General features: G+C 42.8%; 1 protein-coding gene and 1 long non-coding RNA gene across 2 annotated transcripts in view; both read right to left on the reverse strand.

Annotated features, from left to right (window-relative positions):
- Nucleotides 1-24,163, reverse strand: part of LOC103515331 — a 33,002-nt gene extending 8,839 nt beyond the window's left edge. The window contains exons 1-42 of the mRNA XM_026828059.1: nt 23,897-24,163; nt 22,744-22,994; nt 22,046-22,363; nt 19,917-20,068; nt 19,504-19,510; nt 19,208-19,329; nt 18,146-18,386; nt 17,672-17,789; nt 16,620-16,840; nt 16,042-16,261; nt 15,909-15,998; nt 15,776-15,865; nt 15,643-15,732; nt 15,510-15,599; nt 15,377-15,466; nt 15,244-15,333; nt 15,111-15,200; nt 14,978-15,067; nt 14,845-14,934; nt 14,737-14,801; nt 14,238-14,359; nt 13,177-13,417; nt 12,492-12,712; nt 10,492-10,673; nt 9,749-9,973; nt 9,472-9,561; nt 9,339-9,428; nt 9,206-9,295; nt 9,073-9,162; nt 8,848-8,982; nt 8,318-8,403; nt 7,775-7,948; nt 7,369-7,441; nt 7,042-7,128; nt 5,476-5,577; nt 5,016-5,111; nt 4,729-4,969; nt 4,178-4,341; nt 3,468-3,625; nt 3,011-3,074; nt 1,995-2,092; nt 1,798-1,869 (exon numbers count right to left, since the gene is read on the reverse strand). Coding sequence (XP_026683860.1) covers nt 1,798-1,869; nt 1,995-2,092; nt 3,011-3,074; nt 3,468-3,625; nt 4,178-4,341; nt 4,729-4,969; nt 5,016-5,111; nt 5,476-5,577; nt 7,042-7,128; nt 7,369-7,441; nt 7,775-7,948; nt 8,318-8,403; nt 8,848-8,982; nt 9,073-9,162; nt 9,206-9,295; nt 9,339-9,428; nt 9,472-9,561; nt 9,749-9,973; nt 10,492-10,673; nt 12,492-12,712; nt 13,177-13,417; nt 14,238-14,359; nt 14,737-14,801; nt 14,845-14,934; nt 14,978-15,067; nt 15,111-15,200; nt 15,244-15,333; nt 15,377-15,466; nt 15,510-15,599; nt 15,643-15,732; nt 15,776-15,865; nt 15,909-15,998; nt 16,042-16,261; nt 16,620-16,840; nt 17,672-17,789; nt 18,146-18,386; nt 19,208-19,329; nt 19,504-19,510; nt 19,917-20,068; nt 22,046-22,363; nt 22,744-22,971 — 5,403 coding nt within the window. The 5' untranslated portion in view covers nt 22,972-22,994; nt 23,897-24,163. The remainder of the gene's footprint in view (nt 1-1,797; nt 1,870-1,994; nt 2,093-3,010; nt 3,075-3,467; nt 3,626-4,177; nt 4,342-4,728; nt 4,970-5,015; nt 5,112-5,475; nt 5,578-7,041; nt 7,129-7,368; nt 7,442-7,774; nt 7,949-8,317; nt 8,404-8,847; nt 8,983-9,072; nt 9,163-9,205; nt 9,296-9,338; nt 9,429-9,471; nt 9,562-9,748; nt 9,974-10,491; nt 10,674-12,491; nt 12,713-13,176; nt 13,418-14,237; nt 14,360-14,736; nt 14,802-14,844; nt 14,935-14,977; nt 15,068-15,110; nt 15,201-15,243; nt 15,334-15,376; nt 15,467-15,509; nt 15,600-15,642; nt 15,733-15,775; nt 15,866-15,908; nt 15,999-16,041; nt 16,262-16,619; nt 16,841-17,671; nt 17,790-18,145; nt 18,387-19,207; nt 19,330-19,503; nt 19,511-19,916; nt 20,069-22,045; nt 22,364-22,743; nt 22,995-23,896) is intronic.
- Nucleotides 21,287-21,807, reverse strand: LOC113469972. The gene is made up of 2 exons (XR_003393219.1): nt 21,595-21,807; nt 21,287-21,434 (listed from the first exon to the last, which is right to left on the reverse strand). It is a non-coding gene; the product is annotated as an uncharacterized LOC113469972 (long non-coding RNA).
- Nucleotides 24,164-24,525: the final 362 nt, after the last annotated feature.

Genomic DNA, 24,525 nt, shown 5'->3' on the forward strand with positions numbered 1-24,525 from the left:
GACTGGCTGGTGCGGGGGCCACTCAGCCTCGGAGGAAAATGAGTAGCTATGGCATATAAATGCGCATAGCGACCGGTGCCAGCATGGTAGGTAAACATTGGATTTTAGGATTATTGAGATATTGGGAAAATCCTACAATGCTGCAGTGAGCACCAAAGTTGTGACATAATAACACAAAGAAACTGCATTTAAACCATACCTGTGAAGTGTATAAGTTACGACGATTTCCCTCTCTCTATAAACAAGGTTTTATTTGCTTATTTGTAAACTTTACCTATGAAATATATGTATAAGACCTTGCTTAAACTGCAGGAGTAAAAGGACTTTTCAGTCTCATTCTCGCAGGATAAACAAGGTATAATTTATTCTAATCTGTCAGCCTAGTTAGCTCGGACGTGCTACCCGCACATCTGTCATGAAATTGTAATCTTGACCTCCTTCTCTCTTCGATTCCGTGAGGATAAGACCTCCAATGCACATCTGTCATGAAATTGTAATTTTGACCTCCTTCTCTCTTCGATTCCGTGAGGATAAGACTTCCAATTTACAGTTCTTTCTATCAAACTTTTTCCCCTCCACCCCCTTTTTAAGTATACAGTAACGTTAAAATCCTGTAAAACAAACGAATGGTCTTTATTTCGTCGTACATTCGTAGAAGCTTAACCCATCCTTTAGGGCTGTTTACCCTCACAGTCTCAGAGTGGGCTTTTTCTGTAATGAGTTAAGCTAGTCTTTAGTTAAAACTTAAAACATTTTGTGTTGCATAGCAAAATGTTTCGTTGCGTCGCGTAGTACAAGGGGTAAGAAACACCTCTGTCGCTTACCTTTAGCAAATCATGTGATTCTACAACCTGCTTGCGTTTCCTACCTCGTTTTTTCTTTTCTACAACTTCTTCCGCTAATTCTTCATCCATGTCTTCTTCTTGTGACATTTCTCCTTGGTCTTCTACTCCTACTGGGTCATGTAAGCTTTCATCATCACTTGTTGGAGGTCTTGCTTTAGGTTTTCTACCTCGTTTCTTCTTTTCTACTATTTGTTCCACAACTTCTTCTTGTAGTGAAATTTCTTCATCCATTTCTTGGGTTGTTTCATGTAAGCTTTCTTCATCGCTAGTTGCAGGTCTTGCTTTTTCTACTATTTGTTCCACAACTTCTTCTTGTAGTGAAATTTCTTCATCCATTTCTTGGGTTGTTTCAAGTAAGCTTTCTTCATCACTAGTGGGGGGTCTTGCTTTCGGTTTTCTACCTCGTCTTTTCTTTTCTATTATTTCTTCTACCACTTCCTCTTGTACTGATATATCTTCTTCCGTCTACCAACTCTTCTTGTAGTGAAATCAATTCATCCATTTCTTGGGTTGTTTCAAGTAAGCTTTCTTCATCACTAGTTGGGGGTCTTGCTTTCGGTTTTCTACCTCGTCTTTTCTTTTCTATTATTTCTTCTACCACTTCCTCTTGTACTGATATATCTTCTTCCGTTTCTTGGATTGTTTCATGCAAGCTTTCTTCGTCACTAGTTACAGGTCTTACTTTGGGCTTTCTACCTCTCTTTTTCTTTTCTACTCTTTTATCCACTACTTCTTCTTGTAGTGAAATTTCTTCATCCATTTCTTGTGTTGTTTCATGTAAGCTTTCTTCATCACTAGTTGGAGGTCTTGCTTTAGGTTTTCTACCTCTCTTTTTCTTTTCTACTATTGGTTCTACTAGGGACTTACCTTCTGTTTATACTCGGCCACCCGGGACTCATTGAAGTCCATGAACTTGAGCTCAGTCTCCAGTTTGGTAATCTGAGGGACTTACCTTCTGTTTATACTCGGCCACCCGGGACTCATTGAAGTCCATGAACTTGAGCTCAGTCTCCAGTTTGGTAATCTGATATCTACTACTTCTTCTTGTAGTGAACTTTCTTCATCCATTTCTTGGGTTGTTTCATGTAAGCTTTCTTCATCACTAGTAGGAGGTCTTGCTTTGGGTTTTCTACCTCGTCTTTTGGTAATCTGAGACTCCAAAGCCTCCACGTCGAGGGTTCGAAGCTCGTCCGGGGACAAAATTTCCAACTCTTCCGAGACATCTGGCTCCTCTTCGAAACTGTTGGCTGTAACAAGAGATGAACAAAGTTTTATGATAAACATGTCCGATGAAAAAAATGAAGTAAAAATTAAACCATACCTGTGAAGTGTATAAGTTACGAAGATTTCCCTCTCTCTATAAACAAGGTTTTATTTGCTTATTTGTAAACTTTACCTATGAAATATATAAGACCTTGTTTAGACTGCGGGAGTAAAGGGACTTTTCAGTCTCATTCTCGCAGGATAAACAAGGTATAAGTTTTTGAAACATACTGCGAGAAGATTAAGTGAAAAGTGGACGAAGTCGTATTCATGGGTATTGAGATGGCTGAAGGTGAAAGTTGAGATATCGGTGGTGCGGGTGGTTTCAATGAGAATGAGAGGTTCGAGGAAGAAGTTGAGATTGATTGAGTGTGAGGACGGAGCAGGAATGGTACAGTTGGAAAATTGAATAAAATAATAAGGTATAATTTATTCTAATCTGTCAGCCTAGGTAGCTCGGACGTGCTACCCGCACATCTGTCATGAAATTGTAATCTTGACCTCCTTCTCTCTTCGATTCCGTGAGGATAAGACCTCCAATTTACAGTTTTTTCTATCAAACTTTTTCCCCTCCACCCCCCTTTTAAGTTATATACAGTAACGTTAAAGTCCTGTAAAACAAACTTATGGTCTTTATAGTTCGTCGTACATTCGTAGAAGCTTAACCCATCCTTTAGGGCTGTTTACCCTCACAGTCTCAGAGTGGGTTTTTTCTGTAATGAGTTAGGCCAGTCTTTAGTTAAAATTGAAAACATTTTGTGTTGCATAGCAAAATGTTTCGTAACGTTGCGTCCCGTAGTACAAGGGGTAAGAAACACCTCTGTCGCTTACCTTTAGCAAACACTTCCTAAATGTATCGCAACGTTGCGCTGAGTAGTACAAGAAACACTCCGACCGCTTACCTCTAGCAAACACTTCCTCCAGGTCGTACAGTCGGGTGAGCGTAGCTAGGCTGGTTAGGGTGTTCTTTTCCCTGTTTATAGTCCCACAGCTAGACGCTGCGCTGGTCTACTCTCTGTTTAACGTCCCCTAGCCTGACTAGTGAACTTGTAGTTTAGCTCGTCTGCCTTCTAAGCGTAAGATCGCGGGTTCGATTTCCGCCCAGGGCCAAATTTATCCTACACACATAGGGTTCCTTCTCCCAACGACTTGTTTTCTCCTATGCGGTCCTCCTTTCTTCAATTCCTTCATTCTAAGATTTTTTATTAGATTTTCTTTCTTCTCATAATACTATCCTTTTGTCCATTCTGCATTTGAGTTACTAATACCTTCCTTACACAAAAAGCCCAATCTGAGGCTTAGGTGTAGGGGCTAGACAGCCCTAAAGGATGGGTTAAGCTTCTACGAATCTACTATTACCTTCTGACTTCGAATATTGGCCAGTTCCTTCTCAAGGTTGTCCATCTTCCGATTGATCTTCTTCAGGTTTTGAACCGTGGACTCTGGATCTGTAGCCACCCGCACTGACCGCCCCATTTTGCCCGTGATACGCGTTCTACCACCGCCCGACATTATACCTGGGCGGGGGAAGATAGTCAATTAGTCATGTTAAAATAAGCAACAATGAATAGAATAGAACGCGCTCCTGTGAGACCGTCAATGTTACAGTTTCCATGGCACCTATTTTTCAATAAGTATTTACTATTAAACTATTAACCAAGCGCTTTAAAGGAAAAAAAAAAAAACTATTAACCATGATTAGAGTGCCGCACAAGTATGAAAACTATGATGAAGCCCAATAGGAGTGGCAGGGTTCCGGAACTTAATAAACCTGGATTTGTCAGGGTCCCGGAAATAACCCAATAACGAAGTTCTACCACCCTTAATAAGTCTTCTAAAATTTGTGGCAGTACCTTCTGCTTAATGTGGAATTATATAGATCTGAGATTTCATACGTTCAAAATCTAGTCAAAAATTGCCCAAATTTCTTAATCCAGTCTAGGTACCAAGCTACCAAGTACCATTGTTAAAACACTTTGTTTTTTTTATCATTCTAACAGATCAGTGACGTCAACTTTATATTAAAATTGATAGAAAGAAGTGTGGTCTGGGGGTAATCTATATCTTACCTGAAGGTTCTATAATGTCCCCCTGTAGGGATACGACTCTGACGTGATGTTCGTAGCCCACTTTCATAGCTTGGGCCAGTGTCGGAGCTACGAGTGTGGTCTGGGTGGCACAATACATGGCGGGCCGAATCCGCTCATCCTCCACTCGAATTAGATCGAACATCCTGGGGGGAGAAGAGAAACAGTTTAGAATAGAATAGAATAGAATAGAATAGAATATACCTTGTTTATCCTGCTCGAATGAGACTAAAAAGTCCCTTTACCTCAGCAAACAAAGTCTCATTTATTTTATGTGTTCCAAGAACGAACCTTATACGTTTGGAAGTTAAGTTTGAAAATCGAACAAAGCGACGTAGCTTTTACAAAGCAGGGGCCCTAAGTTCCAAAATAACAGACTTTTTTTTACCAACCTTATTATTCTTATTTTTAAGGAAAGGTCATTGAGACTCAGAACATACCTAACATTCAAGTGGTTTGGTGGAAGAGCTCCCTTTGGAGAATCCTGCCACAGTAAATAAAGCCATTGAAAAAAAAAAACATTCAATTCTTACCTCGGTAGGCCTCCGGGGGTGTTCCGCGGCCGGTCGCAATACTTAAGGTACTGGCCCATCTGATCCAAGGCCATCAAATACACGCGGCCCACATTGGCTCTCTTAACTTCCGCCAGAACCTGTTGACAAGACTCGACTGTCTCGCACACGATGTTGTCGAGACTCCCGCACGAGGTCGAGACAGCCTGGTCGTACTGCTCGTCTATAGCGCCCAGGTCACCCTGTAAAGATTCGTTACACCCTGTATAATAGAGTAAATGTATGTTGACAAGACTCGACTGTCTCACACACTATGTTGTCGAGACTCCCGCACGAGGTCGAGACAGCCTGGTCGTACTGCTCGTCTATAGCGCCCAGGTCACCCTGTAAAGATTCGTCACACCCTGTATAATAGAGTAAATGTATGTTGACAAGACTCGACTGTCTCACACACGATGTTGTCGAGACTCCCGCACGAGGTCAAGACAGCCTGGTCGTACTGTTCCAGGTCACCCTGTAAAGATTTGACTGTTAGACCCTGTATAATAGAGTATCTAGGGTGGTTTCAGCAACCTACTTCTTGGCACCTAACACCCTGTTAGATTAACAGCCTTGTTAAGCCTAATCAAATGGAACTTAACAGGCCTTCTAAGGACTTAAAAATATTGGTGAAATCCATCAAATGTTGTTTTTTGAGAGAGAGAGAGAGAGAGAGAGAGAGAGAGAGAGAGAGAGAGAGAGAGAGTTGACAAGACTCGTCTGTCTCGCAGACGATGTTGTCGAGACTCCCGCACGAGGTCGAGACAGCCTGGTCGTACTGCTCGTCTATAGCGCCCAGGTCACCCTGTATGGGAAAGAGACTGTTAGACCCTGTGTAATAGAGTAAGGGTGGGTTTCACCAACCTACTTTTTAGCTCCTAACAGCCTGTTAGCTTAACAGCCCATATAAATCAAATGGAACTTAGCAGGCTGTTAGTCGGGGCCTTCTAAGGGCTAAAAAAAAATATAATTATATTGGAAAAATTCACCCTAAATTTTTGTTGACACGAAACTGTATTTGTAATTGCTAGGGTCTTGCCGCCCGAAAAGCGAACAGAGGAGGATAGGATAGGAGAAAGCCAGCCGTTCCGAGAACGAACCTTAAGGTAGAAACACACTACCCTGACGTCACGTCATGGGGAGTCAGAAAGATGAAGTTCAGAGTTTTCCCAATTTTCCCATAATATTGTAGGATTTGTAGGTAATCTCGTTCAGGACAGCCACACTATTATAGAATAGAATAGAATAGAATATACCTTGTTTATCCTGCTGGGATAGGACTGAAAAGTCCCTTTTCCCCCGCAGTCTAACCAAGGTCTCATATATTTGATACATTATGGGGGGTACATTTTACAAAGTAAACACCCTGATTAATTAAAAAAAAAAAAAGGACTGATAATAATAAAAAATAGTACCTAGGGGACTATGAAAGAAAGAAGAAGAAGAAGAAGAAGAACGAGCAGGATAAACAAGGTATATTCTATTCTATTCTATTCTATTCTATTCTAAACTGTTTCTCTTCTCCCCCCAGGATGTTCGATCTAATTCGAGTGGAGGATGAGCGGATTCGGCCCGCCATGTATTGTGCCACCCAGACCACACTCGTAGCTCCGACACTGGCCCAAGCTATGAAAGTGGGCTACGAACATCACGTCAGAGTCGTATCCCTACAGGGGGACATTATAGAACCTTCAGGTAAGATATAGATTACCCCCAGACCACACTTCTTTCTATCAATTTTAATATAAAGTTGACGTCACTGATCTGTTAGAATGATAAAAAAAACAAAGTGTTTTAACAATGGTACTTGGTAGCTTGGTACCTAGACTGGATTAAGAAATTTGGGCAATTTTTGACTAGATTTTGAACGTATGAAATCTCAGATCTATATAATTCCACATTAAGCAGAAGGTACTGCCACAAATTTTAGAAGACTTATTAAGGGTGGTAGAACTTCGTTATTGGGTTATTTCCGGGACCCTGACAAATCCATGTTTATTAAGTTCCGGAACCCTGCCACTCCCATTGAGCTTCATCATAGTTTTCATACTTGTGCGGCACTCTAATCATGGTTAATAGTTTAATAGTAAATACTTATTGAAAAATAGGTGCCATGGAAACGGTAACATCGACGGTCTCACAGGAGCGCGTATTCATTGTTGCTTATTTTAACATGACTAATTGACTATCTTCCCCTATAATGTCCCCCTGTAGGGATACGACTCTGACGTGATGTTCGTAGCTTGGGCCAGTGTCGGGGCTACGAGTGTGGTCTGGGGATAATCTATATCTTACCTGAAGGTTCTATAATGTCCCCCTGTAGGGATACGACTCTGACGTGATGTTCGTAGCTTGGGCCAGTGTCGGGGCTACGAGTGTGGTCTGGGGATAATCTATATCTTACCTGAAGGTTCTATAATGTCCCCCTGTAGGGATACGACTCTGACGTGATGTTCGTAGCTTGGGCCAGTGTCGGGGCTACGAGTGTGGTCTGGGGATAATCTATATCTTACCTGAAGGTTCTATAATGTCCCCCTGTAGGGATACGACTCTGACGTGATGTTCGTAGCTTGGGCCAGTGTCGGGGCTACGAGTGTGGTCTGGGGATAATCTATATCTTACCTGAAGGTTCTATAATGTCCCCCTGTAGGGATACGACTCTGACGTGATGTTCGTAGCTTGGGCCAGTTTTCACCTGGAGGTAATAAATAGAAACAAAATCGATTAAAAAAATATATTAAATTTTAAATACACATGAAAATTTTGAGGTTAGAATAACATCAGAAATGTATACCATTGACCACCACAAAAAAAAAAACATAAATAATAATAATAAATTAAAACTACTATGCTGAATTTCTTCATTTCCTGCTAGGGCATGGTTTATTTTCTCTTGGGTCGGTACTAGGTTAGGGTTGATGGCCGGTTCCCCGTTGTAAACGCCTACTGAAGGAAGGATCGTCGAGTTAATACAGAAAACTCACTTCATTCGTTCAACATAATCAATCTTCATTGATCCAAGACCTACCTGTTTCGGATCGCATACACATTGCTTCAGCTCTGCTTCGAGGTCTCGAATTTGCTTCTGCAGGGCGGGCAGATTCATTTCCAGGGACGGAATATCGATGCTCAACTTCTCCAGGTCTTTCCTCTGTTGAGTCACAAGCAGCTTGAGCTCCGACACTGTTTTCTCCAGATTCCCCTACGAATTAATTTATTTTAATCAAATTAAATTATATTTTTTATTGAACGGAAAAAATAATAATAATAATAATACATGTATGTATCGTACAACGTCGTAAACGTAAATGAATAAAAACCCGTTCCCATTTATTGGTGTATATTGTACAGCATAAATCACTGTGAGGACTTCTGCTTGTTCTTTAAAGGTAGAGAAAACTCTATGAAAAACTGCCAGTTAGCTAGGCTGGTTAGGGTGTTCTCTTCCCTGTTTATAGTCCCACAGCTAGACGCTGCGCTGGTCTACTCTCTGTTTAACGTCCCCTAGTAAAGTCGTGTGATGTTCACACCAGATTTTTTTTCAAAGTTAATTCTCGAGGCTCGAACTCACCTCTGACTTGGCCTCATCAAATCTCCTCCGCAATTCTATCTGCTCCTTCTGCAGTCTATCCTTCTCCTCCTTCAACTCTTTCGTAGCTATAACATGGAATTATTTAGTTAATAGTGTTAATACACAATTACAATAATAATAGTGCTTATTCATACTGCTCGCATAGGACTGAAAAGTCCCTTTACTCCAGCAGTAGGCTGCCTACTACTATTACTGTGGTCAAATTCTCAAATTATATTGAGGATAAAATTTCATACCTTAGCTGAGATTGAACCCACGCCCTCCTGTTTACCAGGCGAGCGCCTTGACCACAACACCACCGAGGTAGGTTAAGATCGTCTAGAAAAAAATTCAAGTTGAACAGGAAGGAAAATTTTTCATAAAAGAATCAAGAGTTCGAAGTGCCGCTCGGCCTATATTAACACGAAACAGAGTTTCAATGTTTTTCGGTTGGCCTCGTAACCTCCCAATTCCTTCTCGAGCGAGGCTATCATTTAATATTTTAGAATACTTAAATATGTTGTAGTTACCTTCGGCTATGGTGGCTACAGTGGCCTCCAGCCGGCCTTCTTCCTCCTTAGCCTTGGCCTCGTAACCTCCCAGTTCCTTCTCGAGGGAGGCTATCAGACTCTCATTGGTGGCCGGCGTTTCCCGCGTGCTTCTTCCTCCTTAGCCTTGGCCTCGTAGCCTCCCAGTTCCTTCTCCAGCGAGGCTATCGTTTAATATATTAGAATACCTAAATATGTTGTAGTTACCTTCGGCTATGGTGGCCACAGTGGCCTCCAGGCGTGCTTCTTCCTCCTTAGCCTTGGCCTCGTAGCCTCCCAGTTCCTTCTCCAGCGAGGCTATCGTTTAATATATTAGAATACCTAAATATGTTGTAGTTACCTTCGGCTATGGTGGCCACAGTGGCCTCCAGCCGTCCTTCTTCCTCCTTAGCCTTGGCCTCGTAACCTCCCAGTTCCTTCTCGAGCGAGGCTATCGTTTAATATATTAGAATACCTAAATATGTTGTAGTTACCTTCGGCTATGGTGGCCACAGTGGCCTCCAGCCGTCCTTCTTCCTCCTTAGCCTTGGCCTCGTAACCTCCCAGTTCCTTCTCGAGCGAGGCTATCGTTTAATATATTAGAATACCTAAATATGTTGTAGTTACCTTCGGCTATGGTGGCCACAGTGGCCTCCAGCCGTCCTTCTTCCTCCTTAGCCTTGGCCTCGTAACCTCCCAGTTCCTTCTCGAGCGAGGCTATCGTTTAATATATTAGAATACCTAAATATGTTGTAGTTACCTTCGGCTATGGTGGCCACAGTGGCCTAGCCCAAAAGCGATCACCCTAGGGCTGATTGAGGGCTGACGAAAAACGCCGACCCCGTCTGAACACGAGAAAAGGTGGAGAAGAAGAGTCTGTTTCACTGAAACCCCAGTGCAACACCTACCTTGTTCTTATTCATTCTAATAGCATCCTCCAGTCCTATCACAGCCCGATTCATATCACTCATCTCCGCTTCCACCTGTGCCAAATCTTGCTGTTTCACTGAAACCTCGGCCTCGGCGAGTGCAACACGATGTCTCCGCTCCTCGCACTGTTTCTCCATGTCCTGTTTCTTTTTGGCGGACCCGGCGGCGATGTCTTGTACCCGGGCTAGATTGACTTGCGCTGAGAAGAGAACATATTCTCCATAAGTTTATTGTTATTGTGTACGGTACCTATTTATTTACACTCTAAGCAGTCTTAGGCCAGCCACTCACTATCAGGTAGACCTGACGACTGGTACACCTGATCAGGTGTACTGTCAGGTCTACCTTATAGTGAGCGGCTGGCCTAAGCGTAAGCGACATGAAACTGAATCGGTTTGTCTTTTTTCTACAAGGAACTGTAACAACGGAGGAATTAAATTGAAGGAAGACAGGACACAGGATAGAAGAAAGCCAGCCTTTCTGAAAACGAACTGTATTCTCCTAGCTATCTCCTATCTCTAACTTTTACCTCTATCAAAACATTTTTTTTTTTTTTTTTTAATAATAATAATGAAAATCTTACCTATCTGATGTTCCATGGTTCGCACCGCATTTTCCTTCTTGAAGTAGGACAGACATTTCTCGACCTCGGACGAGAGAGTCTCGACATTTGTCTTGACCACGTTCAGACCAACCAACCAAACAAACAAATCTTACCTATCTGATGTTCCATGGTTCGCACCGCGTTTTCCTTCTTGAAGTATGCGAGACATTTCTCGACCTCGGACGAGAGAGTCTCGACATTTGTCTTGACCGCGTTCAGACGCTCTAGCCGCTGCTCTCGTTCCGCCTCGTGATGGTCAATACGTTGCCGTAGCTGCGTCAGCGGCCCGATGTACCTGCGGCACAAAAGACAAGAGAGATTAGATAGAAGGAAACGCAACCTCCGTGGCCGAGTGGATATCACACTAGGCTTGCACTCCGGGGGTATGTTAAGGTGTTTCTACAGGTCTACACCTAGTCGACCAGCCGTCGATCGCCGAGCTAAATCCATGTTGTCGAGGCAATGTGGACGTTTCAGTCGACATCGGTCGACTATGTGCACACACACCCTAACAACGGAAGTCTTATCGGCTCGAAATCTGGACAGAAGAAAGACAGGATAGGAGAAAGCTAGGCGCTGCGAGAACGAACCTTATCTCTAGGATATCTAGGCTCGCTTTTATTTGTTTGTCCGTTCAGGATAAAATCCGAACCGGGCGGGAATCGAACCCGCGGCGTACCGCTTACATGGCAGACGCTCTACCAAAAAAGGTATCTAGGCTGCAATTTTTTTTGTAGCAATGGAACAACTGCTACATTAGACGCATGTGGTCTGTGTCGTAGCATGCCCATCCCGTAGTATGCCTCTCATCTCCGAAGCCATACTTAGTGGTCAGAAATTGAAACCTGGAAGAAAAGAAAAGAAAAGAAAAGAAACAATATGTGTAAATAGCTTTCTTTTTTTTTCCTTAAAGCCCTTTAGAACTCTATGGACAATAGGTTGTTTGCACTGATATCCCTAGGTTACATTAGGTTGTATAGATTGAGGATTTTGAAGTATTGGATTAGAGAATCAACACCTTGAACTTTGTCAGATAGGGAGGTGAGGGCAAAGAGGAGCGAATGTGGGCATGAGTGGCACAGACAAGGATGTGTTGGATGGAAAGGATGTCCCCACATTGGCACACAGGTTGTGGTTCCCGGGTGAATATATGTTTGAATCTATAGGAATTCTGCTAAAATTGTAAATTTTCAAGTAGATATAGGGTTTAAAAAAGGGAAGCTTTTCACACCTTACTTAATCCAGGACTTGGAATTTTTATAATTTTTTTAGTCAATTTTGTGGGATAACACTCTGGGAGCCATCCCTGGAAGTAAACTTTAAGGCTAATTTGATGTGACAAAGTTAAAAAAATAAAATTAAATAAATAAAACATACCTCACAATGTCTAAATCCACTTCTTATTTCTTGAACAAACAACATGCCAATTTTGACATATGAAAAGCAGATGGAAACATTTTGGACTGAACTATTTCTAGAATGGGCCTAAACTTTTCTACCTTTCCTGGAATCACAGACCTCGTAGAAAAACAGATACTTCATTTTCACATTGATTCACTGTGTCTTTGCCAGCCAAGTTCGCTTAGAAGCTGGCACAACTGCCTAGTGCCTTGTAAGCACCAGGTCACTGGTTTGTTTCTTGCTGGGGTAGGTTTTATCCTGAACTGATAAGGTTTGTTCTTGGAATGGCTGGCTTTCTCCTGTCCCATACTTTGTTTCACATCCAATGTGTTTTTCTCTAAAAGTGTTACCAGTTACTTACGTCTATCGAAGCCTTGTACTACCTTGTTTATCCTGCTCGAATGAGACTAAAAAGTCCCTTTACCTCAGCAAACAAAGTCTCATTTATTTTATGTGTTCCAAGAACGAACCTTATACGTTTGGAAGTTAAGTTTGAAAATCGAACAAAGCGACGTAGCTTTTACAAAGCAGGGGCCCTAAGTTCCAAAATAACAGACTTTTTTTTACCAACCTTATTATTCTTATTTTTAAGGAAAGGTCATTGAGACTCAGAACATACCTAACATTCAAGTGGTTTGGTGGAAGAGCTCCCTTTGGAGAATCCTGCCACAGTAAATAAAGCCATTGAAAAAAAAAAACATTCAATTCTTACCTCGGTAGGCCTCCGGGGGTGTTCCGCGGCCGGTCGCAATACTTAAGGTACTGGCCCATCTGGTCCAAGGCCATCAAATACACGCGGCCCACATTGGCTCTCTTAACCTCCGCCAGGACCTGCTGACAAGACTCGACTGTCTCGCACACAATGTTGTCGAGACTCCCGCACGAGGTCGAGACAGCCTGGTCGTACTGCTCGTCTATAGCGCCCAGGTCACCCTGTAAAGATTCGTTACACCCTGTATAATAGAGTAAATGTATGCTGACAAGACTCGACTGTCTCGCACACAATGTTGTCGAGACTCCCGCACGAGGTCGAGACAGCCTGGTCGTACTGCTCGTCTATAGAAATGAGTGGTAAGAGCAGGGTATGAGAAGGCAGATCAGAAATGGGAGCAGCACATGGTAGAGATATAGGTGATCTCATACCCATCCAAGTCATATGAGCTCACGTGACGTGATAGTAGTGTGTTTCTACCTTTATTCACTTACCAATCGTCCCAATATGCCGGAAACAACGTCGTTTCGTTTCAACTTCATCACGAAATCAATCAGCTGATTCCTCGAGGAATGGGACTGCATTTTGTCCTTAATTTCGGACGCCTGGTCTTGGTACTTCCTCAAATCTATGCTATGAGCTCACGTGACGTGATAGTAGTATGTTTCTACCTTTATTCACTTACCAATCGTCCCAATATGCCGGAAACAACGTCGTTTCGTTTCAACTTCATCACAAAGTCAATCAGCTGATTCCTCGAGGAATGGGACTGCATTTTGTCCTTAATTTCGGACGCCTGGTCTTGGTACTTCCTCAAATCTATGCCACCCTGAAGTTCGCGCTGTCGAAGTCGCTCCAAATCCGAAGAGCGAGCTTTGAGCTGTGCCTCGTTGTCGGGGAGCGACGACTGAATGTGCACGATTTGTCTGGAGAGAGAAAAAAGAGGAAGCACATGGGATATTTTTGAAAGAGGTTTGATAGAGGCAATTATAACCGCTGAGGTCTTATCGTCCCGAAATCGAAGAAAGAAGGAAGACAGGATAGGAAAAAGCCAGCCGTTCCGCGAACGAACCTCATCACTTAGGCTAAAATCCGCCCCGGGCGGGAATCGAACCCGCGGCCTAGCGCTTACAAGGCAGAGGCTCTACCAACCAAGCTAACTAGGCTGGCTAAAAGAGGGAGTTTTTTTTAGGTTAATAAGCTTGGTAGGTAGCGCGTCGGCCTTGTAAGCGCTACGCCGCGGGGTCGAGGTGAATCTATGTTGTCGAGGGAGTGTGTGGTTTCAGTCGACGTCAATCGACGCGGTCGACTATATTTGGAGACACCTTTATGTAGTTGGTACGTTTTGTGGCACATTTTTAGTGCGGCAGGCATATCTAAAAGGAGCTTTTCCACTTAACCCTGTAAGAACCGTGGCTTCTAGCTGTCTGGCTAGGGGACGATAAACAGAGAGTACACTAATGTCTAGCTATGTGACTATAAAGAGGGAGGAGAACAGCCAACCCTAACCAGCTGGCAGGCAGTTCTTTAGAGAGTTCTCTCTGCTTTAAAAGAACAAGCACAAGTCCTCGCGATGGTTGACTGCGGTTCAGGACGAGCTAAATAAACTAGGGACCATCACCCCGGTGTATGGCTGATGTAAAAAGATATATTCTTTGTTCATCCATCACTATTCGGCTAAAACTAAAGCCGCTACACCAACAATAACCTTGTAGGAAATGGCCTTTAGGGGGGGATCACACTCACTCTTTGCTTTCCTCATAGCGTTGTGAGGTTTCCTCTAGGGCAGCCTTGAGTTTCTCTATTTTCTGTTTGTGTTCCACCTCTGTGCTAGTGTATACACTCAGCTCCGACATGGCTAGGTCATACTGGAATCACAAGGGGAAAATATTAATTTTAACGATTAGGTTTATATTAGATACCTATCCTACCTATGTATTGACATTATTGCTTAAGGTTATAAATTAGGTATCCAAAAACATATAACGGTAAGCAATAATATTAATTTTAACGGTATTATGCCCCGCCACTAACGCAACGGTTGTCCTACCTATGTATTGACATTATTGCTTAAAGTTATAAATTAGGTATCTAAAAACATATAACGGTAAGCAATAATATTAATTTTAACGGTATTATGCCCCGCCACTAACGCAACGGTTGGCGGCATTTTACCGCTTTTTGGCGGTTTTCGGTGTAATTTAACAATATATCGGGAACGGTATGAGCTAGAGACTTGAAAGGCCTCCAGGCGTGCTTCTTCCTCCTTAGCCTTGGCCTCGTAGCCTCCCAGTTCCTTCTCCAGCGAGGCTATCGTTTAATATATTAGAATACCTAAATATGTTGTAGTTACCTTCGGCTATGGTGGCCACAGTGGCCTCCAGGCGTGCTTCTTCCTCCTTAGCCTTGGCCTCGTAGCCTCCCAGTTCCTTCTCCAGCGAGGCTATCGTTTAATATATTAGAATACCTAAATATGTTGTAGTTACCTTCGGCTATGGTGGCCACAGTGGCCTCCAGGCGTGCTTCTTCCTCCTTAGCCTTGGCCTCGTAGCCTCCCAGTTCCTTCTCCAGCGAGGCTATCGTTTAATATATTAGAATACCTAAATATGTTGTAGTTACCTTCGGCTATGGTGGCCACAGTGGCCTCCAGGCGTGCTTCTTCCTCCTTAGCCTTGGCCTCGTAGCCTCCCAGTTCCTTCTCCAGCGAGGCTATCGTTTAATATATTAGAATACCTAAATATGTTGTAGTTACCTTCGGCTATGGTGGCCACAGTGGCCTCCAGGCGTGCTTCTTCCTCCTTAGCCTTGGCCTCGTAGCCTCCCAGTTCCTTCTCCAGCGAGGCTATCGTTTAATATATTAGAATACCTAAATATGTTGTAGTTACCTTCGGCTATGGTGGCCACAGTGGCCTCCAGGCGTGCTTCTTCCTCCTTAGCCTTGGCCTCGTAGCCTCCCAGTTCCTTCTCCAGCGAGGCTATCGTTTAATATATTAGAATACCTAAATATGTTGTAGTTACCTTCGGCTATGGTGGCCACAGTGGCCTCCAGGCGTGCTTCTTCCTCCTTAGCCTTGGCCTCGTAGCCTCCCAGTTCCTTCTCCAGCGAGGCTATCGTTTAATATATTAGAATACCTAAATATGTTGTAGTTACCTTCGGCTATGGTGGCCACAGTGGCCTCCAGGCGTGCTTCTTCCTCCTTAGCCTTGGCCTCGTAGCCTCCCAGTTCCTTCTCCAGCGAGGCTATCGTTTAATATATTAGAATACCTAAATATGTTGTAGTTACCTTCGGCTATGGTGGCCACAGTGGCCTCCAGGCGTGCTTCTTCCTCCTTAGCCTTGGCCTCGTAGCCTCCCAGTTCCTTCTCCAGCGAGGCTATCGTTTAATATATTAGAATACCTAAATATGTTGTAGTTACCTTCGGCTATGGTGGCCACAGTGGCCTCCAGGCGTGCTTCTTCCTCCTTAGCCTTGGCCTCGTAGCCTCCCAGTTCCTTCTCCAGCGAGGCTATCGTTTAATATATTAGAATACCTAAATATGTTGTAGTTACCTTCGGCTATGGTGGCCACAGTGGCCTCCAGCCGTCCTTCTTCCTCCTTAGCCTTGGCCTCGTAACCTCCCAGTTCCTTCTCGAGGGAGGCTATCAGACTCTCATTGGTGGCCGGCGTTTCCCGCGCCTTCTTCTCCTTGGATATTTCGGCCGCGTATTCCGACTTGTATTTGGACAGCTTCTTCTGAATCTCCTTGTTGGAGGCCTCGTAACTTGTGATCTGGGGGGATAGAATGAGATATTAGAATCTTCCTAGCTTTTTCCTACTTGAACATTTTTTTTTTTTTTTTCTTGGCTGAGGGACATTCAACAGGGAGTAGACCAGCTTAGTCTGGCTGGGGGACTTTATACAGGGAGGATACCAGCCTGAAATCCCCCTTGCTAAAGAAAAAGCAAAGGTTGAGTGCGAAGGGCTTCCACTCGTAAAACTTTGTAGCCAAAACTAAATGTAAGCCCAAAAGCGATCACCCTAGGGCTGATTGAGGGCTGACGAAAAACGCCGACCCCGTCTGAACACGAGAAAAGGCGGAGAAAAAGAAGAAGAGTCTGTTTCATTGAAACCCCAGTGCAACACCTACCTTGTTCTTATTCATTCTAATAGCATCCTCCAGTCCTATCACAGCCCGATTCATATCACTCATCTCCGCTTCCACCTGTGCCAAATCTTGCTGTTTCACTGAAACCTCGGCCTCGGCAAGTGCAACACGATGTCTCCGCTCCTCGCACTGTTTCTCCATGTCCTGTTTCTTTTTGGCGGACCCGGCGGCGATGTCTTGTACCCGGGCTAGATTGACTTGCGCTGAGAAGAGAACATATTCTCCATGAGTTTATTGTTATTGTGTATGGTACCTATTTATTTACACTCTAAGCAGTCTTAGGCCAGCCACTCACCATCAGGTAGACCTGACGACTGGTACACCTGATAAGGTCTACCTGACATGCGGAAATAATCGGGTGTACTGTCAGGTCTACCTAATACTGAGCGGCTGGCCTAAGCGTAGAAAGAAACTGAATCGGTTTGTCTTCTTTCTACAAGGAACTGTAACAATGGAGGAATTAAATTGAAGGAAGACAGGACACAGGATAGAAGAAAGCCAGCCTTTCTAAAAACGAACTGTATTCTCCTAGCTATCTCCTCTCTCTAACTTTCACCTCTATCAAAACATTTTTTTTTTTAAATAATAATAATAAAAATCTTACCTATCTGATGTTCCATGGTTCGCACCGCATTTTCCTTCTTGAAGTACCTAGGCCAGACATTTCTCGACCTCGGACGAGAGAGTCTCGACATTTGTCTTGACCACGTTCAGACCAAACAAACAAACAAACAAACAAATCTTACCTATCTGATGTTCCATGGTTCGCACCGCGTTTTCCTTCTTGAAGTATGCGAGACATTTCTCGATCTCGGACGAGAGAGTCTCGACATTTGTCTTGAACACGTTCAGACCAACCAACCAACCAAACAAACAAACAAACAAACAAACAAATCTTACCTATCTGATGTTCCATGGTTCGCACCGCGTTTTCCTTCTTGAAGTATGCGAGACATTTATCGATCTCGGACGAGAGAGTCTCGACACTTGTCTTGAACACGTTCAGACCAACCAAACAAACAAACAAATCTTACCTATCTGATGTTCCATGGTTCGCACCGCATTTTCCTTCTTGAAGTAGGCCAGACATTTCTCGACCTCGGACGAGAGAGTCTCGACATTTGTCTTGACCGCGTTCAGACGCTCTAGCCGCTGCTCTCGTGAGGGAACTGTAACTGCTAAGGTATTATCATCCCAAAAGCGAAGAGAGAAGGAAGATAGGATAGGGGAAAGCCAGCCGTTCCGAGTAAGCTCATCTATTTCTTTTTCTTTAAGCGCTTGTCCGATTTCGGATGTTTTCGATCGACATACCTAGGGGGGGGGATCGACATACTTTTTGTTGATTGCGATTCTGAATAGTTCGTTGGATGTCTTCCCATACGACGCGACGCTCTTAGGTTCTGCAACCATGAAATCTTCCTTCGTTCTGCTGTATATCTTGCCTTGAATGATGGATCTTAGTACGCCTTTATCTGTTTAGGATATCCGAACACAATCTATTCACTTACCAATCGTCCCAATATCCCAGAAACAACGTCATTTCGTTTCAACTTCATCACAAAATCAATCAGCTGATTCCTCGAGGAATGGGACTGCATTTTGTCCTTAATTTCGGACGCCTGGTCTTGGTACTTCCTCAAATCTATGCCACCCTGAAGTTCGCGCTGTCGAAGTCGCTCCAAATCCGAAGAGCGAGCTTTGAGCTGTGCCTCGTTGTCGGGGAGCGACGACTGAATGTGCACGATTTGTCTGGAGAGAGAAAAAAGACGAAGCACATGCACATGGGATATTTTTTAAAGAGGTTTGATAGAGGCAATTATAACCGCTGAGGTCTCATCGTCCCGAAATCGAAGAAAGAAGGAAGACAGGATAGGAGAAAGCCAGCCGATCCGCGAACGAACCTCATCACTTCAAGCTAAAATCCGCCCCGGGCGGGAATCGAACCCGCGGCCTAGCACTTACAAGGCAGAGGCTCTACCAACCAAGCTAACTAGGCTGGCTAAAAGAGGGAGTTTTTTTAGGATAATAAGCTTGGTAGATAGCGCGTCGGCCTTGTAAGCGCTACGCCGTGGGGTCGAGGTGAATCTATGTTGTCGAGGGAGTGTGTGGTTTCAGTCGACGTCAATCGAGGCGGTCGACTATATTTGGAGACACCTTTATGTAGTTGGTACGTTTTGTGGCACATTTTTAGTGCGCCAGGCAAAAAGGAGCTTTTCCACTTAACCCTGTAAGAACCCTGGCTTCTAGCTGTCTGGCTAGGGGACGATAAACAGAGAGTACACTAATGTCTAGCTATGTGACTATAAACAGGGAGGAGAAGAGCCAACCCTAACCAGCTGGCAGGCAGTTCTTTAGAGAGTTCTCTCTGCTTTAAAAGAACAAGCACAAGTCCTCACGATGGTTGACTGCGGTTCAAGACGAGCTAAATAAACTAGGGACCATCACCCCGGTGTATGGCTGATGTAAAAAGACATATTTTCTTTGTTCAGTCATCACTATTCGGCTAAAGCTAAAGCCGCTACACCAAAAACAACCTTGTAGGAAATGGCCTATAGGGGGATCACACTCACTCTTTGCTTTCCTCATAGCGTTGTGAGGTTTCCTCTAGGGCAGCCTTAAGTTTCTCTATTTTCTGTTTGTGTTCCACCTCTGTGCTAGTGTATACACTCAGCTCCGACATGGCTAGGTCATACTGGAATCACAAGGTACACTCCGGAGGTATGTTAAGGTATTTCTACAGGTCTACACCTAGTCGACCAGTCGTCGATCGCCGAGGTGAATCCATGTTGTCGAGGCAGTGTGGACGTTTCAGTCAACATCGGTCGACTATGTGCAAATACACCCTAACAACCGAAGTCTTATCGGCTCGAAATCTGGACAGAAGAAAGACAGGATAGGAGAAAGTTAGCCGCTCCGAGAACGAACCTTATCTCTAGGATATCTAGGCTCGCTTTTATTTGTTTGTCCGTTCAGGATAAAATCCGAACCGGGCGGGAATCGAACCCGCGGCGTACCGCTTACATTGCAGACGCTCTACCAAAAAAGGTATCTGGGCTGCAATTTTAAATATACTATTATAATGAGTTCGACTTTGTTCTATTTTACACATTTTAACTTTTTAACTTACCTATGGGTTCCAATAATTTCCTCCAAGTACTCGAGTAGTCCCGTCTCCCGCGGCGTTTTACCTTTGCAAGGTAGTTGCGAGGCAATTTTAAATATACTATTATAATGAGTTCCACTTTGTTCTATTGTACACATTTTAACTTCTCAACTTACCTATGGGTTCCAATAATTTCCTCCAAGTACTCGAGTAGTCCCGTCTCCCGCGGCGTTTTACCTTTGCAAGGTAGTTGCGAGATTTGTTCGACTTCGCCTTGTAGAATGAGGAACCTATTGTTGATCAAATCTACACCATGCTTCTTGAGCAACTGAAACAAAATAGGAGAAAACAATTTAATTCAGATTTGAATTCAAATTCAGAACAAGTGCGTCAGCCAGTTATCAGGGTGGATAAAACCAAGGTTCAAATAGCGATAATACGGGCAGTGTCCCTGAGGCTGCGAGGGACCCGTTGTAAGACCATTAATTTAAACTTGGAAGATGGAGCAGGGGTTTAATGTGATGTTGTTTTCTGGAGATCTTTCTTTTTTATGTACAAATGATTTATTAATAAAGTCTACTTATATTACTAAAAAAAAAAAAAAAAAAATCAATTCAGATAAATAATTACTTTTTTGATGATTTGATAGAGGGAACCCTAGCTGTGGTTGCGAGAACGAACCTTTTCTGTATAATTTTGGACCAGTGACAACCCGCGACCTAGCGCTCACAAGGCAGGTGCTCTACCTTTCAAGCTACCGCCAGCCTAGTTACCTTGGAGGGTAGCTCGTCTACCTAGTAAGCGTTAGGTCGCGGGTTCGATCCCCGCCCAGGACGTCTTTTATTTTAACAGATACCAATGGGCTAAAATATTCCCATGTTCTTACCTTAGCAATCTCTTTGAAAGCAACCTGTTGCTCGTTGATATAATAGTACGAAATGTTATTGTACTTCTAAGCCGTGCGCGATATCCTAATATCTGACTCGGGAACTATATCATACGCATCCTGTGGGAATCAAACCCAGTACCCTTTAGACAAGCAAGTGTGCTAACATTGCACATTGTTACTAATGGGCTCACCAGGTTGCCATGTTCTTACCTTAGCAATCTCTTTGAAAGCAACCTGTCGCTCGTTGATATAATAATACGAAATGTTATTGTACTTGTAAGCCGTGCGCGTTATCCTAATATCCGACTCGGGAACTAATCCGAAGTCCAACGCGTAAGGTCCACTGCACCACTGAGGTTGATAACACAAATTTATTATCAACAATATTAAGAGGTTCAATAGAGCTAACTGTGAATGCAAAGGTCTTGTCGACCCGAAATCGAAGGGAAAACAAGAATAGGGTATTAGAAAGCCAACCTTTCGGAAAATGAACCTGATCTGTTTAGGATAAAGGTCGCCCCAGGGCGGAAATCGAATTCGCTAGCTAGTACTTAACCGTATAGACTAAAGTTCTCCCTGGGACGGAAATCGAACGCACGACCTAACGCTTAAAACGGAGTAAAGAAAAGGGGGGATGTCTCTGACCTTTTCCATCGAGTCCAGTAAGAGCGCCTCGCATGAAATCCACCTGACCTCCAAACCCGGAGTAGATCCTTGTACCAAGAGAATCTGATACAACTTGCCCTGTGATGTCAATCTCCAGACATGTGTTGATGGCGGTCATGCGATGATTTTGACGAATTATCTGGACAAGATGAGAGGAAAGTTTGGTAATTGGAGTAAATATGTACCTTGCTTATTTGTGAGAGGAACGGGAGATAAAGGTGTGTCCAATCATTGCTGTCCGGTCAACTATGTGTAGACACACCTTGAAAATTCAATTCAGGATTGGTATAGAATTATACCTGATAGTGAGTGGCTGGCCTAAGCCAGCAGCATGCGATTACTCAGATGGTCACCGATCCAAATAGAAACCTTTGGGATACGTATGGAAAACGAATACTACTTCACTTTTTGGTAAAGGATAATAAAATTCATTTATTTGTTACACTATAAAGAAGGACTAGTTTCGCCTGTGAGGGCACGAATAGAAACCACTTGAAACGTTGCTCCTCTTCAGTGATTGATGATTTGATAGAGGGAACTCTAACTGCTGTGGTTGCGAGAACGAACCTTTTTGGTATAATTTTGGACCAGTGACAACCCGCGACCTAGCGCTTACAAGGCAGGTGCTCTACCTTTCAAGCTATCGCCAGCCGTCTACCTAGTAAGCGTTAGGTCACGGGTTCGATCCCCGCCCGGGACGTCTTTTATTTTAACAGATACCAATGGGCTAAAATACTCCTATGTTCTTACCTTAGCAATCTCTTTGAACGCAACCTGTCGCTCGTTGATATAATAATACGAAATGTTATTGTACTTGTAAGCCGTGCGCGTTATCCTAATATCCGACTCGGGAACTATATCATACGCATCCTGTGCCTGGTCAATGATCTCGACAAACTTGACCGTCACTGTACAGCTGTCGCAGTTTCGCACACTCTCAGAGTTGTGCACGAGGGATTGATTGTTCGTACAGCGGATGCGGGACGCACGACTGCCGAAAACGAACAACATAGCGTCGATAACGTTGCTTTTGCCGCTCCCGTTCGGCCCGATGATTGCGTTGAATGACTGGAAAAGAAAAGGAATAAATTGAGTTTAGGTGAGGAATTCAGTAACCAAATAATCCCCCTTTTTTGATCATGTTTGCATTATTTTTAATGTATCTACTCCTAATTATTAATCATTTTCTTTCTTTCTTTTCTTTTTTTTTTTTTTTTTTTTTTTTAATTTTTTTTTTTTATTAATTACTTTCTAGCTAGTCAAAGATTGCCCTCATAATAGAGTGCAATCTGACTAAACCAAATATAATGACTGGTGAAATATTTTATAGGTTTTTTTTTTTTTTTTTTTTTTTTTTTAAGTGGCAGGGTTTTCCTGGAGGAGCTCTTCCACCCAAAAATGGACTAGAGGAAAAAAAAAAAAAAAAAAAACATGGGAACCACTTGTACCTTGCAAAAAGGACCCAATATTTGAGTTCCAGCATAGCTTTTGAAATTGGTAATTTCAATTGAGTGGATGATCAACCTGGGCTGTCCTTTGGTTTTGAATTTCTTAATGACTGGTGGAGGTGGAGGGATATACACATCTCCTATGTAACATCCACCTTCATCATCTGATGGACACATTTCTTCCAGTACATCTTCAGCTGGTACATTGTCAGTTTTCTTTGAAGCCATACTTAGTGGTCAGAAATTGAAACCTGAAAGAAAAGAAACAATATGAGTAAATAGCTTTCTATTTTTTCCTTAAAGCACTTTGACTCTATGGACAATAGGTTGTTTGCGCTGATATCCCTAGGTTACATTAGGTTGTATAGATTGGGGATTTTGAAGTGTAGGATTAGGGAATCAACACCTTGAACATCGTCAGATAGGGAGGGAGGTGAGGGCAAAGAGGAGTGAATGTGGGCATGAGTGGCACAGACAAGGATGTGTTGGATGGAAACCCCACATTGGCACACAGGTTGTGGTTCTTGGGTGAATATATGTTTGAATCTATAGGAATTCTGCTAAAATTGTCAATTTTCAAGTAGTTAGGTATAGGGTTTAAAAAAGGGAAGCTTTTCACACCTTACTTAATCCAGGGTTTGGCATTTTTATTATTTTTTTTAGTCAATTTTGTGGGATAAAACTCTGGGAGCCATCCCTGGAAGTAAACTTTAAGGCTGATTTGATGTGACAAAGTTAAAAAAAAAAATTAAATAAATAAAACATGCCTCACAATGTCTAAATCCACTTCTTATTTCTTGAAAAAACAACATGCCAATTTTGATGTATGAAAAGCAGATGGAAACATTTTGGACTGAACTATTTCTACAATGGGCCTAAACTTTTCCACCATTCCTGAAATCACAGACATCGTAGAAAAACAGATACTTCATTTTCACATTGATTCACTATGTGTTTGCCAGCCTAGTTAGCTTAGAAGCTGGTACAACTGCCTAGTGCCTTGTAAGCACTAGGTCACTGGTTTGTTTCCTGCCTGGGGTAGGTTTTATCCTGAACTGATAAAGTTTGTTCTTGGAATGGCTCACTTTCTCCTGTCCCATACTTTGTTTCACATCCAATGTGTTTTTCTCTAAAAGTGTTACCAGTTACTTACGTCTATCGAAGCCTTGTACTTTGAGTTCCAAGTTGTATCTGACAACCATCAGCTTTTGTCATGATGTCATCCTGTTTGCTAGGGGTAAGGATCTTATCCCTAGATAAGTATGCCTGGATTTTTCTTCTTCCGGAGCTACCCAGAGTCAAGCATGATCACTTCTTAGGATTGATAGTCATTTAATTAAAACACAAACACATACTAAAAGGTACCAAATTAAAAGAAAATAAATAACTTTGGCCTTTATCAAAGCTTTTCCCTTTTCCACTTTTGGTTTGGTTCTTGGTTGTTTACATTTTTAAAATTTGAAAATCTAGACTGCCATGCACAGTGTTGCCTGATGGGTTTATTCGTAAAAAGGACTTTCTAAAATACGGAGTCCGGATAAAAAAAATTGACTAAAAAATTTGAGATAAACGATTTCTGAATAAAAAAAAATGTAATCCATTTAATTTTCTTGAAAATTGATCCCTTTCATCATTTTTTACTTTTTTTTTCTTTGTCATATTTGAATGGAAAAATCGAAAAAGGCATATGAAATTTTAGCCGGAAAAAAATTAACCGGAATTTCTCAACTTGGCAACATTGTACTATTTTTAGTCCGGGAAGATTCGAGTGTATTTTTGAAG

The sequence above is a fragment of the Diaphorina citri genome, unplaced genomic scaffold (genome assembly GCF_000475195.1).
Source record: "Diaphorina citri unplaced genomic scaffold, Diaci psyllid genome assembly version 1.1 scaffold1319, whole genome shotgun sequence".
In the NCBI taxonomy this organism is placed as follows: domain Eukaryota; kingdom Metazoa; phylum Arthropoda; class Insecta; order Hemiptera; family Psyllidae; genus Diaphorina; species Diaphorina citri.